This window comes from Malus sylvestris, chromosome 15 (genome assembly GCF_916048215.2).
Source record: "Malus sylvestris chromosome 15, drMalSylv7.2, whole genome shotgun sequence".
NCBI lineage: Eukaryota > Viridiplantae > Streptophyta > Magnoliopsida > Rosales > Rosaceae > Malus > Malus sylvestris.
Genome location: NC_062274.1, coordinates 14,087,138 through 14,108,234, shown reverse-complemented (window position 1 = coordinate 14,108,234; position 21,097 = coordinate 14,087,138). Strand labels below are relative to the sequence as shown.

Below are 21,097 nucleotides of genomic sequence, written 5' to 3'. Positions count from 1 at the left end.
ATTGAATGTAAAAATATGTTACATGGATTTAAATAAAATTTCTCTTCCGTAATTCATTCCTGGCTGCTCACAAATCTTTTACAAAATATTAGCTCAACATTAATTGTTCGAGTCTAATGAAGTCAATACTGTCCCAAAATATAACTGTTTGTTAAAAACCATGCAATATATTGGACCATTGTTTAGTGGACTTTTACTTTTGCATTATCTCCAGTAGTCTTCTGTCTCATCCTAATCCTATCTTATTTTTTCAAGTTTTATTACCAAGTCGGATAACCCTAGTCCTAGTTAATAGTTATACCCAAATTTGTATTTAAATTGGTTTTGTAATTTAAGAGGTTAGGAGGGTTTGTCTATGCATTTAAAGTTTTGTGTTCGAATTTCTCCCCCCGAGGGCGCGATTATGAATTTTATACCCAAAATTTATTTTACACTACTCTTAACTTTAATTCTTTAAAAAAAAAAAAAAAAAAGACTATGCATTTAAAGTTTTGTGTTCGAATTCCTCCCCCCGGAGGGGCGTGATTATGAATTTTATACCCAAAATTTATTTTACACTACTCTTAACTTTAATTCTTTAAAAAAAAAAAGACTATGCATTTAAAGTTTTGTGTTCGAATTCCCCCCCCCCCGGCGGCGCGATTATGAATTTTATACCCAAAATTTATTTTACACTACTCTTAACTTTAATTCTTTAAAAAAATTTTAAAAAAATTCGTCAAACATGGACTTTTCAATTTATCTATCTATTTAGGCCATCTCCAACCGACGGTTGCCCAAATGGCTCGTTTTAGCCATCTGACCCTTCAAGAAATTAATATTTTAATGAACAGTGCATGACTATATTTCTTACCATCTCCAACTGAGAGCCATATGGCTCGTTTTAGCCCTGTCACATAAAACCATCTCCAACCGAGGGTTAAAGTGACACACCCCGATCCGGAGGATCCAGGTGTGCTGGCCGTCACGTGGGCGTGACGTAACCATAAGCACAACACGGAAGCGGAAAAGCAACATAAATCAACAGAATTTCAAACCAAATTCAACATAACCACATACGGACATAACCGGACGAGTTTACAAGTAAACACATAAGTTCAGAGCATAGGTTATCTGCAGTCAAGTAGGACTAAAATAAGAATACATCACCCTCAGGTGAGTCCTACATGTCCCAAATCTGTCAGAAAGCCGGAAAGGACCTCGTGAGCCAACCACCGCTAAACTAGAACCTGGAGGGGCGCAAAACAAAATGAGTGGGTCAGTAAAACAAATTAGTTTTCCAAAACATTTCATTAAAACAATTATATCCCCTCGCCGTAAAAACCTGTATACTTTCCCAGAAATATATATAACCATATAAAATCTCAAAACTTAAATCTCAAATCTTTAACATTTTCAAGAAACATGCCATGCCATAAATCAAAATATAAATCAGGTGAAATAAGGAATCAATCGGAGACCCTGCAGTTGGTCCTATACGATTAATTCAATAGCTCAATATCTCACTAAGCCGGAGTCACCACAGTGACCTATACGGCCCTACTCTGCACATCACTCGGAACTACGTAAGGTAGTCTATACGATGAAAGGTGTAAAAATACGCTCTAGTGCTTCTCTCATCATATCATCAGCGCGCATAACTAAGGTCACCCACTAGTCGGAATCACGCCTAGTGATCTGTACGACTAGCATGTCGGAACCCTCACATGGTCTGTACGACATCCACCTACTTGGATCCAAGGCGAGCGTGCGGTGTGGTGAATAATATAAGCACTAACACCTAGGGTGCAGATTATGAGCTCAACACATCTCAACAACAACAATTCAATGAATAAATGAACTCACCTGACTTACCTGTGCCTCCACAGCACCATGCAACATGTATGCATCATATATCAATCATATAACTCATGTGAAATTCACCTTTTCCAAATAATTCTATGCATGGCATTTTAAAAACGTTTTCTCATATAAATGCATTTTCTGGGAAAACAATAGCATATAGGTAATACGAAAACAAAACTGCCCACTCACTGATAAGTCGACGGGTCGTAACCCCCGTGGCGTCCCTGGATGCGGTCGTCCTCGGGATACGTCTCACCTATATGCGAAACAACTATAAAAACATTAATTTTAAGCATATCACCAATAATTCGAAATAACTTCTCATACGATGCTCAATTTTGGTATATGAATATACCACATCGACCTACTCGACGTCACGAGCGTCGAGAAATTTTTAGAAAAATTTTTGGAAGCCCCACGCGCCCCCACGCGCCACACGTGGCACGGGTCCACGCGCTGGCCACGCGCAGCACGTGCAGCGCACGTGTCGTCTTCTTCGCAGGTCTCGCCGGACTGGTTCTCCGGTGGCCGGACTCCGGCCGAACTCCGGCCGATTTTCAAACTCACTATTCTCCTTCGTTTTTCACCTATTTTCTTCGTATTTTATACCGAATTGAAGCCCTAAGAGTGTACAATCACGTTGGACTAGTTTTAGGGCCTAAAAACTACGAAATCTCACCCTGCAAAAACCAAAGATTCGGCCAAACTTGAAACCTACGATCCCGACGTCCAAAACTCTCCAACGAATGTCCCCGAGCTTCCTTAGGACCTCCTAAAGCTCACCACAAGCTTGAAACCTCCTGAAACACAACATTTTACGTTCGCATGAACAGTACCTCGAAAGTGGAGGTTCGGGATTCACATGAAATCGAAGGTTTCACTTCCTAAAACTAGCACCAATGAACTCAGGACGACGAAAGGATGAAGATGCATACCTTATTTGCCTCGATCCGTCGAGTTTTGAAGGGTTTTGGTGGTGGTCCGTACGATATGGGTGTGTGTGGGTGTGAGTTCGAGAGAGACAGAGACAGGGAAAGCACGGGGAAGGAAGAGGGAGAGAGGAAGGTCATGTGTGGTCCAAATTAATCCACACCCTCCATTTCATCCTAACCAAACATACCAAAAATCAATTTCCAATAAAATCCCATCCAACCAATGCTATTTTCAAAATAACGCTATGTACCTACGTACCTTAATGTCCAATAAGGGCAATTCTGTCATTTCACATTCCCGTCAAAAGTACCTCCGGGACGGGCTGTGACAATCTCCCCTCCTTATAGAATTTCGTCCCCGAAATTCCCATAACCAAATAAATCAATTAATACTCGTAAAATAACCTTGGGTACACCTCTCTCATCCGGTCTTCCGTCTCCCAAGTAGCTTCCTCTGCAGAATGGTTCCTCCACAACACCTTGACCAAACTCACCGTCTTGTTCCTTAGAACCTTATCTTTCCAATCCAAGATAGTGACCGGTTCCTCATCATACGTCAAATCCGGATTAATCTCTAACGGTTGAGGAGGGATCACATGAGAAGGATCAGAAATATAATGCCGAAGCATAGAGACGTGGAACACATTATGGACCTTAGATAACTCCGGAGGCAGTTCCAACCGGTAGGCAACTTCACCAACTCTTTCAATGATCACATAAGGTCCAATATATCTCGGACTTAGCTTCCCTCTTTTCCCAAATCGTACCACACCTCTCCAAGGCGACAATTTCAAGAATACCCAATCACCCACATCATACACTCGATCAGTAGTATGCCGATCCGCTAAACTCTTATGTTGATCCTGGGCTGCTTTCAGGTTTGACTTAATTACCTGAACATTTTGAGTCGTCTCATCCACGATCTCAGGGCCTTCTAATACCCGTTCACCAACCTCAGACCAACACAATGGCGTTCGACACGCCCTACCATAAAGTGCCTCGAATGGGGACATACCAATGCTCGAGTGAAAACTGTTATTATAAGCAAACTCCATTAAGTCCAGACGATCATGCCAAGAATCACCAAATTGTAATACCGAAGATCTCAACATATCTTCCAACGTCTGAATGGTCCTCTCTGATTGCCCATCAGTTTGAGGATGATAAGCTGTGCTATACAGTAATTGAGTACCCAGAGCTTCCTGAAAAGCCACCCAAAATTTAGAAGTAAACCTCGGGTCTCGATCGGAGATAATATTTACTGGGACTCCATGATACTTGACAATCTTCGAAATAAACAACTTAGCCAATTTATTCAGAGGGTATTTCTCCCTCACTGGAATGAAATGCGCAGACTTGGTGAGTCGATCCACAATCACCCAAATACCATCAAATCCATTTCGCGTACGAGGAAGTTTATACACGAAATCCATGGTTATATTTTCCCATTTCCACTGGGGAACGGGAAGTGGTTGCATTCGCCCAAAGGGCTTCTTCCTTTCTGCTTTCACTTGCTGGCAAATAATACACCTGCTCACATATTCTGCAATTTCTCTTTTCATACCCGGCCAATAATAAAATGGTCGAATGGTATGATACATTTTTGTTCCTCCCGGATGCATCGCATAAGCTGAACAATGTGCTTCATCCAGAATTTCCTTCTTCAATTCCTCATTATTCGGAACATACATTCTGTTTTCTTGCATGAGCATACCATCTGATTCCCGAATTCTGAGGTCTTTCTTTTTCCCTTCACTTCTTAACTGAACCAACTCCTGAATTTCTTCATTCACCATCTGAACTGCAAGAATACGATCCACCAAAACTGGCCTGACTTGAAAACTAGCAAGAAAAGCTCCACCTTGATTCTCCCACTCCAATCTTACTCCAGTTGCCCTCAGTTCAGCAAGAAGAGGAACACGACTAGCATATAGGGCATTAAGTCTACCTTGAGGTTTCCTACTCAGCGCATCCGCTACTACATTAGCACGACCTGGATGGTATTCAATAGAACAATCATAATCACTTAACAATTCCATCCACCTTCGCTGACGAAGATTAAGATCATGCTGAGTAAACAAATATTGAAGACTCTTGTGATCAGTGAAGATCTTACACTTCTCACCATACAAATAATGCCTCCAAATTTTTAAAGCAAAAACAATTGCTGCCAATTCAAGATCGTGAGTAGGATAGTTCCTTTCATGATTTTTCAACTGCCTAGAAGCATATGCAATCACCTTATTATGCTGCATCAAAACACATCCCAAACCATTTAATGAAGCATCACTATATATCTCAAAATTACCGCTATCGTCGGGAAGTACCAACACCGGTGCATGAGTGAGGCAATACTTTAATTGCTGAAAACTCCGCTCACAATTCTCATCCCACTCAAATTTAACATCCTTCCTGGTCAACTTTGTCAACGGTAAAGCAATCATAGAGAAATCCTGAACGAACCGTCGATAATAACCTGCTAAGCCAAGAAAACTTCGTACCTCCGTGACGGTTCGAGGTTGCTCCCAATTCTCCACTGCTGCAATCTTTTGAGGATCAACTTGAATACCTTGAGCTGATACAACATGCCCCAAAAATGCCACTTCAGTCAACCAAAACTGACATTTACTGAACTTGGCATACAACTGATGCTCCCTTAATTTCCTTAACACCAAATTAAGGTGTCGGATATGATCTGCTTGGGACTTAGAGTATACCAGAATATCATCAATAAAAACAATAACAAATTTATCAAGATATTTCTGGAATACCTCATTCATTAATCTCATAAAAGCTGCAGGTGCATTAGTCAACCCAAACGGCATAACCGAAAATTCATAATGTCCGTACCGAGTTCGGAAAGCCGTCTTAGGTACATCATCTTCTTTAATCTTCAATTGATAATACCCAGATCTCAAATCAATCTTAGAAAATACACACGCACCTTTCAGCTGATCGAACAAATCATCAATGCGAGGCAATGGATAACGGTTTTTAATCGTTACCCGGTTCAATTGTCTATAATCAATACACAATCGAAGAGTTCCATCCTTCTTCTTCACAAATAATACTGGGGCACCCCAAGGTGAAGAACTAGGTTGAATAAAACCTTTATCAAGTAATTCTTGCAACTGGATTTTTAATTCCCTCAACTCAGCAGGAGCCATTCTATAAGGAGTCAGAGATATAGGGTCCGTACCTGGAAGCAAATCAATAGAGAATTCCACCTCTCTGTCTGGCGGCAATCCCGGCAAATCATCAGGGAAAACATCCGGATAATGTCTGACCACACCAACTTCTTCTATACTAGTAGGAGCAACATCATTTAATACCACATGTGCCAAATATCCCTGACAACCCTTCGATAATAATTTCCTCGCCCTTATGGCAGAAATAACTCCATGTCTCACCCCACTTCTCTCGCCCTCAAAAGTAACCTCGGGTAATCTAGGACGATAAAAAGTAACTGATTTACCATAACAATCAATATGGGCACGATTATGGTGTAACCAATCGGCCCCTAAAATCACATCAAAATCCACAATATCTAACGGAATAAGATCAGCGGACATAATCACGCCCTCAACCATCACTGGACACCCCAGATACACACTATCCACAATACATTTATCTCCTCTAGGCATGGCAAACTCTAAATCAAATCCTAGAGGTGAAGGGTGAGGTTGGGTTATTTGAGCAAACGTATGAGAAATCACAGAGTGCGTAGCACCACAATCAATCAAAACCTTAGCAAAATGACCAAGAACATTCAACGTACCCATAATCAAGTCTGGATGGTTCTGAGCCTCCTGCAAAGAAATATGATTAATTCGCCCTTGAGCCTGCTGTCGTCCACCTCGGCCTCTATTGCCCTGATTACCTCGTCCCTGAGGATTACGTCCCTGGCCTGGCTGACTAGGCTGCCTGGATGATCCTGCACCACCAGTAGCAACTTCCCCCTGACGGGGCTGGCCTCCCTGATGCCACTGCGATCCACCAGCTGGCATAGAGGAATAAGAAGAATAACCTCTAAAATCCTGAGAATACCCTGCCTGAGGATAAGGCTCCTGAGAATACTGATAAGGTCCGGAAGCATACGGAGCAGCATCCCCCTGATAGTGGTAGGCACCACCACGACTCGGCTGGCCATAACCACCCGGTCCAAAACTCTGCTGAACTGGTGCTGGAGGTGGCATATTAGTCTGCTGCGGTCTCTGCTGACCCTGGGGGCACTGAGAAGCCCGATGTCCCATCTGCCCACACGTAAAACAAGCCCCAGAACCTCTCCTACACTCACCATGGTGACGGGAGTTACAACGGCGGCACCATGGAGCGCCAGATCCACCAGCATCCCTCTGACCCTGAAATCTGGGTCCACCAGAAAATCTTCCACCACCTCTCCTCGGGCCAGTAAAACTATATCCCCCACTAGAAGAACTCGAACTCGCTCCACTCTTCTTAAAACTCTGAGTCTGTCGAGGTCCAGGAATAGAAATACCCTTACCTTTGTCATTCTTCTTCTGACCCTCATTCTTGTCCTCGTCATCCTCACTGTCAGGGAGATTATCAGAGTCCTCCATCCTAACCAGAATCTCGAAATATTCATGATAATCAGCGCAGGGGAGTGCATTGGCAAAGGTACGCCACTTCTTCTTAGATCCCAACTTGAAACGTCGAAGCATCTCTCCCTGATTACCAGCTGTATCAGTGTCATAACGAGACAAATCAGTAAACTTTCTATAATACTCATGTGCCGACATATTTCTCTGTTTCAACCTGGTGAATTCCTGCTTCTTACGGTCAATATACTCAGGAGGGACAAATCTCTTCATAAAATGCTCTTTGAACACTTTCCAGTCGGCTGCCGTCTCAGGTGACATATACCTAGCCTGATTCATCCACCATGCTGCTGGTTCACGACCCAGAAACCAAGTGGTGGTCTCCACCCACCTATTAGCAGGGAGATTCCCCTGACTCTGCATCACCTGGAAAGTTTTCTCAATATGATCAAGCCATTTCTCTGCCCCCTCATGACTTTCATTACCCATAAACCGATCTAACTTCAAGTTGTACATGGTCTCCAGAGGTGTCCTCGGAGGAGGGGGAGGACGAATCACATTCTGTAAAGCCTGGGCCATCGCTTCCCCTAACTGAGTAATATCCGGGAAATTAGGTTCAGAAGTACGGCGGGACTCTCTACGCTCTCTACGAGGCGGCATGATTCTGACAGAAAACATCAAAAGATCGTTAAGACATTAACAAATTTACAGGACTGCAACCTAGGCTCTGATACCAAACTGACACACCCCGATCCGGAGGATCCAGGTGTGCTGGCCGTCACGTGGGCGTGACGTAACCATAAGCACAACACGGAAGCGGAAAAGCAACATAAATCAACAGAATTTCAAACCAAATTCAACATAACCACATACGGACATAACCGGACGAGTTTACAAGTAAACACATAAGTTCAGAGCATAGGTTATCTGCAGTCAAGTAGGACTAAAATAAGAATACATCACCCTCAGGTGAGTCCTACATGTCCCAAATCTGTCAGAAAGCCGGAAAGGACCTCGTGAGCCAACCACCGCTAAACTAGAACCTGGAGGGGCGCAAAACAAAATGAGTGGGTCAGTAAAACAAATTAGTTTTCCAAAACATTTCATTAAAACAATTATATCCCCTCGCCGTAAAAACCTGTATACTTTCCCAGAAATATATATAACCATATAAAATCTCAAAACTTAAATCTCAAATCTTTAACATTTTCAAGAAACATGCCATGCCATAAATCAAAATATAAATCAGGTGAAATAAGGAATCAATCGGAGACCCTGCAGTTGGTCCTATACGATTAATTCAATAGCTCAATATCTCACTAAGCCGGAGTCACCACAGTGACCTATACGGCCCTACTCTGCACATCACTCGGAACTACGTAAGGTAGTCTATACGATGAAAGGTGTAAAAATACGCTCTAGTGCTTCTCTCATCATATCATCAGCGCGCATAACTAAGGTCACCCACTAGTCGGAATCACGCCTAGTGATCTGTACGACTAGCATGTCGGAACCCTCACATGGTCTGTACGACATCCACCTACTTGGATCCAAGGCGAGCGTGCGGTGTGGTGAATAATATAAGCACTAACACCTAGGGTGCAGATTATGAGCTCAACACATCTCAACAACAACAATTCAATGAATAAATGAACTCACCTGACTTACCTGTGCCTCCACAGCACCATGCAACATGTATGCATCATATATCAATCATATAACTCATGTGAAATTCACCTTTTCCAAATAATTCTATGCATGGCATTTTAAAAACGTTTTCTCATATAAATGCATTTTCTGGGAAAACAATAGCATATAGGTAATACGAAAACAAAACTGCCCACTCACTGATAAGTCGACGGGTCGTAACCCCCGTGGCGTCCCTGGATGCGGTCGTCCTCGGGATACGTCTCACCTATATGCGAAACAACTATAAAAACATTAATTTTAAGCATATCACCAATAATTCGAAATAACTTCTCATACGATGCTCAATTTTGGTATATGAATATACCACATCGACCTACTCGACGTCACGAGCGTCGAGAAATTTTTAGAAAAATTTTTGGAAGCCCCACGCGCCCCCACGCGCCACACGTGGCACGGGTCCACGCGCTGGCCACGCGCAGCACGTGCAGCGCACGTGTCGTCTTCTTCGCAGGTCTCGCCGGACTGGTTCTCCGGTGGCCGGACTCCGGCCGAACTCCGGCCGATTTTCAAACTCACTATTCTCCTTCGTTTTTCACCTATTTTCTTCGTATTTTATACCGAATTGAAGCCCTAAGAGTGTACAATCACGTTGGACTAGTTTTAGGGCCTAAAAACTACGAAATCTCACCCTGCAAAAACCAAAGATTCGGCCAAACTTGAAACCTACGATCCCGACGTCCAAAACTCTCCAACGAATGTCCCCGAGCTTCCTTAGGACCTCCTAAAGCTCACCACAAGCTTGAAACCTCCTGAAACACAACATTTTACGTTCGCATGAACAGTACCTCGAAAGTGGAGGTTCGGGATTCACATGAAATCGAAGGTTTCACTTCCTAAAACTAGCACCAATGAACTCAGGACGACGAAAGGATGAAGATGCATACCTTATTTGCCTCGATCCGTCGAGTTTTGAAGGGTTTTGGTGGTGGTCCGTACGATATGGGTGTGTGTGGGTGTGAGTTCGAGAGAGACAGAGACAGGGAAAGCACGGGGAAGGAAGAGGGAGAGAGGAAGGTCATGTGTGGTCCAAATTAATCCACACCCTCCATTTCATCCTAACCAAACATACCAAAAATCAATTTCCAATAAAATCCCATCCAACCAATGCTATTTTCAAAATAACGCTATGTACCTACGTACCTTAATGTCCAATAAGGGCAATTCTGTCATTTCACATTCCCGTCAAAAGTACCTCCGGGACGGGCTGTGACATAAAGGGCCAAACATAATTTATGATTTAAATTTAAAAACTACAACTAAAATTAAAAAAAATACAACTTATATATTTCAAGTCAAATGTGAGAGGTTTTGTTTAGAGTATTAAAAAAAAGGGAAGTGGGTGGGAGAGTCCCACATCGGCTGTGGGAGAGGAAGTAGAAAAGAAAAAAAAAAGGAAGTGGGTGGGAGAGATTTGAGTAACCAAACATGCTTATAAAAGCCATATCCCAACGCCTAGCTTTGAATAAATCACCTTCGGGCCTATAATTAAATATTTTTAAAAAAAATTTGGCCCAAAAAGATATAAAATATAACGGCTAGCTGGCGTCAGCTAGCCATTGCATTCAAATTTTTGGTCTGGCCCGGGGCTGGCTGGGTTGGGCTAGCCGGTTGACCGTTTGGCCTTTATTTGTCCAATGGGGCCCACAAGCCCTCTGGCCTGGCCCTCAGTTGGAGACGATTTTCGTGCTATTTTTGACCCTCTGGCCCTCTGAACCATTTTGTTGGAGATGGCCTTAGAGTCCGGGATAGCTCCCTAACCAAACAGATAATTTTATGGGTATGAAGAACAAATTTTACGAGGTGTACTATTCTTTTTATTTTGATATGGATGAATGAAAGAGTTGATAAATTACACTTGTACAAGATAAGATTATGAACAATATCTCCAAACAAAGGATATGGTTATGATTAGGGATGAGCAACGGTTATGGCGGGCGGGTAACCACGGTTATTTACCCATAACCGTTTATACTCATACCCACATAACCGTTTACCCGCTAGGTAATTGCATAAACGGTTATACCCATACTCATACCCGTTTATAAACGGTTAACCATACTCATAACCGCATACCCATTTAACTGTAACAGTTTAATACTCGTTTACCCATTTATCCTTTTTAACCCGTTTATCTTTTTTTTTTTACCATTACCCTTTTTTCACCTGTCTACATGTTTTTTAACAACATGAAAATTAAAAAAAAAATTGTCATAATTTTCTTTTTTTTTTGACAATTAAACACCATTATAGGTACATTTATCATACATTTCCATATTTTAATTTTTAAAGTCCTTATATCATTCCAATAATTGAAATAATAATTTACAGACGATATTTTTAAATGTTATCAATGAAGGTAAATATAATGGGGTGTGCTATCCACACACCCCATTTTACTTCTCACACACCCCTTGATAATTTCTGTCCGTTGATTTTCTTCAATTCATCTGATCTGACGGTCGAAAATTAAAAAAGTGTATGAGAAGTAAAATATGGGTGTGTAGATATCACACCCCAATATAATATTTGCTAAGTATTATTGGGTTACAAAAATTGTTCAGAAGACATTTCTGTCAAAGCATTTCTGTCAATTTCACAGTTACCCACATTATTGGGCATAAATTACACTTATATGGAACCGGATCAAAATAAATCCAATTTGTTCACATTGATTTGAAAAGGTAAAACGTTTGTTTCTTGTGATTTGGACGACATGTGAACGGTAACCATGAGATTCTCATCCATTTTTTCATGATCAATGATAACCAGGTAATTGATCAAAGCTAGCTTGAGGGCTCACTTAGTTCCTTCCTTCTACGTATATATAGGTAGGCTATGAAAACAGTAATGTCGGCGGATACCAAATGAAACATGATTTGAGAGAGGCGGTGGATTAATATTTGGACCACGCCGCCATGAGGCCAGGCAGGGCTGGCAGCTGAGGCGGGTCCTTTGGCATTTGGGCACTGTAAATAATGTAAGAGATATTTTGGATGTGGTCTCTAATTTTTAACATTCTTTGATTAAAATCTTAATAGTATTCAAAGTTTGATCAATGTTCCTTGATTTTGTACATTTCATTATATTACTATTAATATTTATAGTTTTATAGTTTTGACATTAATTATTTAATATTTTATGAGATTTATAATCCTATAAATTTAAAATCCCTAATTATAATACTATTAGAAACAGTTACAATAAAAAAATTCAAACATTTTGATTGAATAAATGGATAAAAATTATGTAAAAATAAGAAATAATGAATAGGAAAACTAATGAAAATGGTTTGAAAACTTTGAGTTTTAACGATAATGACAAAATAAAGGGTAAAGTGAATAGTACCAGATTTGACTTTTTCGTGTAAAAATATGGTTTTTCGTTAAAGTGAACAGTACCGCAGACTTTTGGTTAAAACTCCCATAATAAATGGCAAAAGAATGTATCCATAGTGTTCAAAAAATTGGTACATTTCACATATAACAAAGTGGTACATTAATAAAAAAAATGGGTACATTAGAAATAAATTAGGGTACAGATAAAAGATTAAAAATTATGAATACAAATGATTTTTTTAAAATATAGGCGCTAAAAGAAATTAATACATGGGTACAAAATAAAACTAAAAAGAAAATAATACAAATTTTAAAAAAAATGTTGCAAATTAAAAGTGAGTACAAACTAAAAATATAAATATATGATACAAAGTTTAGGTATAAAATATAAATATACCATATGTAATTTTTCTATCATTGATTAAATATACAATGTCACGTGACGATATACATATGGGTACAAACACAAATAAAACTTTAAAAAATATGGGCACAAAACATAAATATAAATATATATTTATGCATAAATAATTAAAACTTTAAAAGTGGGTACATGACACACCCCGACCAAGGTCAAGACATGCTGGCCGTCACGTGAGAGTGAGGTAGCCATGTGCACAATGCGGAAGCAATAAAGATAAAAAATATATGAATAATTAAAAACCACATTTCTAGAGTGCACTATTAGCAGGAAGTGATAGGCGTTAGTTATAACCGTAAACACTCATAATTAGAGCATAAAAAGTTCAGGTGCAGTCCAGTAGGACAAGTACTAGTTACACAGTACCAAGAATGTCCTACTATTAATCAAATAGGTCAGAACTGCCAACGATCCCGAGCTACCAACAACAAACTTACTTAGAACCTGAAGGGGCGCAAAACAGAAAACGTGAGTGGGCAAAAATAAATGTTTTACAAAATCATTTCATTTATCAATATACTAACCTCTCGCTGTAAAACATGTATAATTTTCCCAGAATCAAAATATAAGCATATACATATATATATATATATATATATATATATATATATATATATATCTGAAATCATATCAATTCAGTTCATGCTTCACATAATCATTTTCATATGTATGCCATGCCAAAATGTAACAAAGTAAACAATCCATGTAATAATAATTTCATAGAAATATGATATGTTAGCCGGAACTTCTATGGTAGTTTGTATGGCTGAATTCATAGCTCAAACTCAATCTAGCCGGAGTCACTACTATGACCTATACGGCAATATACTACACATAAGTCGGAACCCCTAGACAGGGTTTGTACGACAAGATTGGGTGTAATATAATTATACTCAACTCTATTCTCTCATAATAGCCGGGCGATAAATCGCTAGTCACCTACGAGTCGGAACTATGAATAAGGTCTGTACGACAAGACTGTGCACTTAAGTTGGATCCAATATGAGCATATAGTGCAGGAGGTGACGTAAATAAACAAGCATGTACTTCTCATATCTGGCTAAATCATTTTCACCCTAGGTGCAGTTTTATGAGCTCAACATTATTTAATCACATATCACATCATCGATGATTTACATAACCAAACGTAACTTACCTGTGCCTCCACAGCACCATATAAATATATATATATATATACAACCATGGAATGTATGTTCAGGATATAAAAGTATTTGGCATATAAATTTAAGGCATACTTTCCTTAAAACGCATTTCTGGGAAATATATTAAGTATATAAGTATATACTGAAAACAAAAGCTCACTCACTGATATGTTGACGAGTCGTAACCCCCGAGTCGTCCCTGGATACGCTCGTCCTCGGAATAAGTCTCACCTATATGCGAATTAACTATAAAAACGTTATTTTAAAGCACATAGACAAGACTAGCTAATAACTTCTCATACATTGCTCAATTTTTGGTATTTGAATATACCAACGTGACCTACACAACCTCATGAACATCGTGATATTTTTAGAATAATTTTCCTATGGATCACGCACCCTCACGTGCCGGGAAAGGCACGGCCTCACGCGTCCCCACGCGCATCACCTTCAACCTCCAGACGCCGGAACTGTGTCACCGGCACTGGATTCTGGGCAGACCTGCAACTGCCAATTTCTCACTCGTTTTTGCACAATTTTTCACATATTTTATATCAAATTGAAGCTTTTAACTTGTAGAACACGATCATAATAATTTAAAGTTCTAAAAGTCACGGAATCTCACCGGAGAATTCCAAGAAAACCGGCCAAACTTCGTCCACACGATCCCGACGTCCAAAACCTTCAAACGAAGCACTCCGAGCTTCCTTGGGACCTCACTAAGCTTCCTACAAGCTTGAAATTTCCAAAAACATGAGATTTAACGTTTGCATGAACAGTACCCCAAATCGGGGTTATGGTTTCGACGTGAAAACGAAGCTGTCCTTACCTGAAAATGGTCTAGATGTGTTCCTGAACTTGCAAGGAACACGATGGTACCTTCAACGTCCTCGATCTGTCACGATTCAACGGGTTTTGGTGTTGTCCGTACATAATGCCGAGAGGGAGAGAGAGAAAGAGCATGGGAAGAAGAGAGAGAAGAGAGAGGTGATGTGTGTGGTCCACAACTAGACAACATTCAATCAAACCAAAGTTTCTTAGTTCCTAAGTGGTTCCAAAAACTTAGGGAAACTCAATTAATCCAATTTCAAATCAAATCACACACCACGCACTTTAACGTCCAAGGGCGAAATTATCATTTCACATCAACGAAAATTAGTTATTCGGGACGGGCTGTGACAATACAAACTAAAAATATAAATATATGATTCAAAGTTTAGGCATAAAACATAAATATACCGTATGTAATTTTTATATCATTGATTAAATATACAATATCACGTGACGGTATACACATGGGTACAAACACAAATAAAACTTTAAAAATATGAGCACAAAAAGAAACTAATATATGGGTACAAATTAAAAATTAAAAGAAAATTGGTACAAATTAAAAATTATTTGCAAATTAAAAGTAGGTACAAACAAAAAATAAAAATATATGATAAAAAATTTAGCAATAAATATAAATATACTAATTGTAACATTTTTAACATTAAAGGAATATATTTAAAAATAAAAATATTTTATTATTCAAATAATTAATAATGTTATTAATACCCAAGAACTTTGATCAAAAATTGAAAAATGAATATGATTTTAATCAATGAAGTAATAAAAATAAGGGAACTTTAACGAAAAGCTCCCGGTACTGTTCACTTTAACGAAAAACCACATTTTTACACTAAAAAGTCAATCCTGGTACTATTCACTTTACCCTTTATTTTGTCCTTATCATTAAAACTCAAAGTTTTCAAACCTTTTTCATTAGTTTTCCTTAAAAATAAGGATGTGAACCTAATTTTTCCATGATATAATTGCGTGTGTAGTGTTAGATATATAGAAGAGAATTAATATATACATAGCTGAACAAACTCAAACCTACCCACATTAACCCTAATGCACGGCATCTATGGAAAAGTTTGGATTTCCTCGTCAAAATCTGTTTTATTATATATGTATTAGTTGTGCAACATTGACAAGTCACTTTGCCATGCACCACATAAGTCATGATCATTTTGGTGGTTTAGTTTGTATTTATTTGTTTGCAACTCTCAACCGTTTGGAATCAATGCAAAGCCCATAACGAGCCTTGCTTTCCTCTTTCTTTAACAACAAAAAAGGAAAAAAAACGCTACGGTACCTTAAAGTAATGGTACTTTTTGTTTAATAAAATTATTAGTGATTATAATACAATTATCTTTTATTGTTATTTATTTTTGAATTCTCTACTTTCACGTTTAACAGCATCACAACATGAAGTTAAGAGTTCAACGTTTGAATAACAAAAATATAAGTTTAAACTATATTAATCATCAAAGTTCACAGTCCAAAACGTTACATGTATAATAACAAAAATGTTATAGTGAATGATTTAGAACAACATTGTTATTACCATAATAAGGTTAGCATTTACGTTGTCGACATCCTTTTACACCATTAAAGTAAACTTTTTTACATTGACGTGATTGCATTACAAAAGCATTGTTCAAATTAAAAAGTACCGGTACTTTCTTTTCTTTTCTTTTTTCTCTAAAGAGTATCATAGACTAACTGAAAAAATAAAAAATTCATGGGCCAACAGCATGCAAACCCTAACTTTCAAATTATCTCTGCATCCAGTATTACTATTAATACAGATTCACGAATTGTCTCTGTAGAAAAATAAAAGTAAAAATAAAAAGGCACAATGAACGAAGAAAGAAGAATGATTCGCATGTGAAACAAAATTTCCATGAGCTTCGGGGACGCTTTCCTCTTATTCGATGCGAGTCCCCACTCATTGATGATGATGATGCTGCTGAGAGGATTTTATATGGCTTATATCACTCTCAACTCATAACTTGGAATTAGATTCTACGTTCTAAACTTCTAATCATGTCAAGAGCTTTGCTGCTGAGAAGATTTTATATGGCTTATATCACTCTCGACTCGTAACTTGGAACTAGATTCTACGTTCTAAACTTCTATTTATGTCAAGAGCTTTGGTACAATTTACCATTAACATTTATATATGTTTCCCTCTGATTTGGTCTTGCCCTATGGTTGTCGACGATTTTGTATAATATAAAAACAAGTTTTGACACCTAGACACGCCACGTAGCACTACGGTCTAATAGTATTCTTCTTCACTTGTAATTAAGAGGTCTTAGGTTTGATTATCGTCAAATGTGAATTTGAATCATATTATTGCTAGCCCATTGTGAGGTTTAACCCACCCTCATTCCTCTTACTGTAAATAATATCGTTTGTTAAAAAAAATGACCTAGACATGCGAATGATTTTGTTTATATATACAAATCTTGTTTTAAATATATAAATTATGGGATTGGCATATATGGATGGCTACACGTTATTAAAATGAATAATTTTTTGCAGATATGATATTTAAATGATGATAAAGAATATGAACAATTTTGATTATAATGTTCGTACGTTGAGGATACGTTAATAGTAAGTGGGGCATCACATAGATTCCGTCATTGGGAACACAAGCACTATTCTTGTTTATGATTCATCACTCAAAAGATGACATATATATACACATACACGTACAAGTCATTCAAATAAAAACGATATTAAATAGATTACTAGAGAAATTGATTGGTATAAGAGAAAGTAAAATGTGTTTAATGTGACATTAATTGAATTTGGCATAATGTGGCCTTCATCTCTCAATAATCTTGGGGTGTGCTATCCACACACCTCTTTTTACTTCTTACACACCCCTTGTTAATTTCTGTCCATTAATCTTCTTCAATTCATCCAATCCGACGGCCGAAAATCAAAAAGGTGTGGGAGAAGTAAAAAGGGGTGTGTGGATATCACACTCCATAATCTTTTGTGGAGCATATGCACTGTACGTGGCTGGCTCAAATTGTTTCAGAAGAATAAAATAACATCCAAGCTCCTGGATTCCTAGAATAATATATCCATGTGCCCATCACAAGTCTTTTCATTTGATTTTCCTTTATTCTCCGTAATTGTGATTTCTTATTAATAGTCAATTAGTAATAATTAGCTGGGATTTTATGTGATAATAAAGAATTTCTTACACTACTTGGGTTTAACTCGATGGTGAGAGTGAATATAAAATGATAAGAGTGTAAGTTAAGTACAAGATTTGAAACGCTCTAATGTAACAAATAAATATATTATCAGTTAGCTTAATTATAATGAGAAAAATAGAACATATATGAGTGAAAATTCAGTTTGCTTTGTTGGATTTGATTAAAGGTAAGTATAGGTGGTTGTATTAACTAAAGCTAAGCTCAACCTTGAGCAAAGCTCCCCTCCCCTATCCAAAAATTAGACATAGTTGTATGTTATGATCCAATTTTACTATACAGAACTAGCCAATTTTACTATATAATTCAACTGATTATATCTACTTTTGATTTTTGAATGAAAATATCAATAAATGGTACCTACACTACAAATATTTTATCCTAATGGCTATTGCTTGCGCTAACCAAGCAGAACACCATGTGTTTTGTTGGTACTGATCGCATATCGGATGACCCGAACGGCGGATTGGTAAGGTTGATTGACTACTTGCTTAAGCAAATGAAGTCTAGTTGGTCACCATGTCCCTTGCTTAGGTTTCTTTGTCCACTTGGCCACTTGAAGCTTTTCTATAAGTTTATCACTTGTAACATTTTCTTCTATGAACAAAGCTTATGTTTGACACAAAAAAAACAATTGCTGCTTTGAGACTGGGATTAGTCCAAGCTAGGCGTGCTGCTAGGTTCCAAAAACTTCCTTGTGGACTTTTTCATCCTTATTAGCTGCTTAAATGGGAAATGCCAAGTTCCTCAGAGGATTAGGACTCAATTTGTATGGAGATATTATCCATCTAGCCAAATCTTTTGCTTGTAATTCTATTTAAACACATTTTTAGAGACGTAAATTTTTATGCTGATGCTTAAGTCGATTTTGGCCATCATTTCGTTTTTCTAAAAGAAAATACTAATATTTGCATATATAAAACTCTTACTAAAAGGTAACATGTGGGAACAAAAATATTGGAAGAATGTGAAACAATATGATGGCACATTATTTAGCAGAAAACCTAGAGCTCCAACCCAAAATTTAATCCACACCGATTGGTGGTGCGGTCTAACATAACTCCAGCGGTCTGATCCTCATGATCAGTACTACTGATCGAGCCTCTTACATGCATATTCACAGCCACTCCCTTCCAAGTTCGATTTATGTCTTAGTTTATTTTGTCGTTGAGTTCATGTAGTATTGGAGCGTATATATGCATGTCAGCATATATATGAAAGTGACATCTGATAAGAGAATGACCTAGGCTAGGGTTGTTAAGGCTTCTGTCTTTGGTAATTCTATATGAAAGTGATCAGTAGACTAGAGTTGCAAAGCCACCAACTAGTCCCTTTTAAAAAAATAAAAATAAAAACTCATCATAGTAAAAACCTAAACTAGGGTTGAGGCTTCGGTTTCAAAATTCTCCAACCTAGACTAGGGTTAAGGTTTTGGTATGAAGAAGAAATTTTCAATTTCAAAATTCAACTTTAACTAGAACTGGTGGTTTGACACTTAGTATTACGGTCTAGTGGTATTCTTATTCACTTGTAAGTGTAACTGAGAGGTTTTGGGTTCGATTCTGATGAAAGGCGAATTTGAACCACATTATTACTAGATCATTGTGAGACTAAGTCCACCACCTCCCCCTTAGACCATCTCCTACCTTTGGGTTAAAATCTAAAATTTTTAATCCAGAAACAATTTTTCTCCTCCAACCATTTTGGGTTAAATTTTTAGCCTGAGATTAGTTAAGAATGAATTTAGGATAATTTTTTTCCTAATGTAACATTTAAAAAAAATTATGTAGACTATCCTAATTTAATTTTATGAACATTTTAACTTAAAAATATTTAGATTCCGATAAATATTGAAAAATCACTAAACCGACACCATGAAACTCGCGGAACATTACGAAAGACTATGAAACACATAAAATAAATTTTTTAATTACTTTAGCCATTAGATTTAAATTTGGACCTTTAGATATTATTTTTTTACCGTTGGATTTGATCAAATTATATCTTAACTGTTTGATTCAATGAATTTATAAATATAAAACTAAAAAAAATATACATATATGGTGGGCCAGCCCCATTAACCCAGGGAGGAATGACTCAGAAATGAGTTTTGAATTTTATCTCATATTTGCTCCAAAAGGTTGGAGCAAGTTAAGGTAAGTTTAGAACCTAAAATTTGAGTTTTACTCAAAAAAATTGGAGTAGGTCTTAGTGTAGAAATATTTTTTGTTTAAAAAACAAATTCAAATTCCTAATTGCTTCTCTAATACGTAGTAATTGGATGGAAACCCCACCTTATCCAGTCTCACATGGTTGTTGGATACACTATCCCAATGAATCTATCGCCATGTTTAGGAAAATATTTTTTCCATGAAAATAAAGTCATTGTTAATATTTTTAAAATTATAAACACAAACATCAGAGTTTTTTTAGTCGATTATAATCAAGACCTAAGTTGGATGACGGGTAGAGGGGCCTAGGGTCTGGATGGTTTTTTTATTTTTTAATTAAATTACATAACATATAAATAAATGTCTACTTATAGTGCTTTAAAAAAATACATAATTTTATTTGTGATACATAAATTACAAAATATAATGACATATAGATTATAAAGTATTATAAAAATATTGAAAACATAGGAATAAACAGCTAATGAGTGTGCATTAAAATATTTAATAAGTTTCTTACAATTTATTGAAGGAAAAAAAATATAAAATAAAAGTTATCTATTTTATGTATAAGTAAAGTCGCGACCTAGGCGAGTGCCTAGACAGGTCTAAGCGCTATTTTTCTTATTTTCAAAAGCCTAGAGGTTAATAGGGGTGTGACCAGCCAACTAGCGCCTAGGCGAGGCCTAGAGGATATTGGGCGGATATTTTTACTACCAATGCATACTTTCTTTAATTTGAGACTTGCATTCGCCCATTGTGCTAAAACTTCATTAACTAATCTACTTCATCCATTGAAGACTTGATGCGATGTTTTGTTTGACTATTTACACACTCAAGAGGAGTGTTGCTGTCATATTTAATATAGAAATGTGATTGTGTGAATCATAAAGT

At 37.7% G+C, this 21,097-nt stretch overlaps 1 protein-coding gene and 1 long non-coding RNA gene across 4 annotated transcripts; both read right to left on the bottom strand.

Annotated features, from left to right (window-relative positions):
* Positions 1–1,071: 1,071 nt before the first annotated feature.
* LOC126601664 (uncharacterized) lies at positions 1,072–9,249 on the bottom strand. Of its 2 annotated transcripts, none has more exons than XM_050268406.1 (5): positions 9,185–9,249; positions 8,317–8,379; positions 6,556–8,000; positions 2,035–2,116; positions 1,072–1,229 (listed from the first exon to the last, which is right to left on the bottom strand). In XM_050268406.1, exons 3-5 carry the CDS (start codon positions 7,994–7,996, stop codon positions 1,223–1,225), a joined length of 1,530 nt encoding a protein of 509 aa, XP_050124363.1. In that variant the 5' UTR covers positions 7,997–8,000; positions 8,317–8,379; positions 9,185–9,249; the 3' UTR covers positions 1,072–1,222. The 2 variants fall into 2 exon arrangements, with proteins under 2 accessions (XP_050124363.1, XP_050124364.1); XM_050268407.1 differs by having other exon boundaries at positions 2,035–2,101.
* Positions 9,250–14,351: 5,102 nt separating this feature from the next.
* Positions 14,352–14,958, bottom strand: LOC126601599 (uncharacterized). 2 transcript variants are annotated; one of them, XR_007615769.1, is made up of 3 exons: positions 14,795–14,958; positions 14,591–14,700; positions 14,352–14,472 (listed from the first exon to the last, which is right to left on the bottom strand). It is a non-coding gene; the product is annotated as an uncharacterized LOC126601599 (long non-coding RNA). The 2 variants fall into 2 exon arrangements; XR_007615768.1 differs by having other exon boundaries at positions 14,352–14,466.
* Between the last annotated feature and the right edge of the window lie 6,139 nt (positions 14,959–21,097).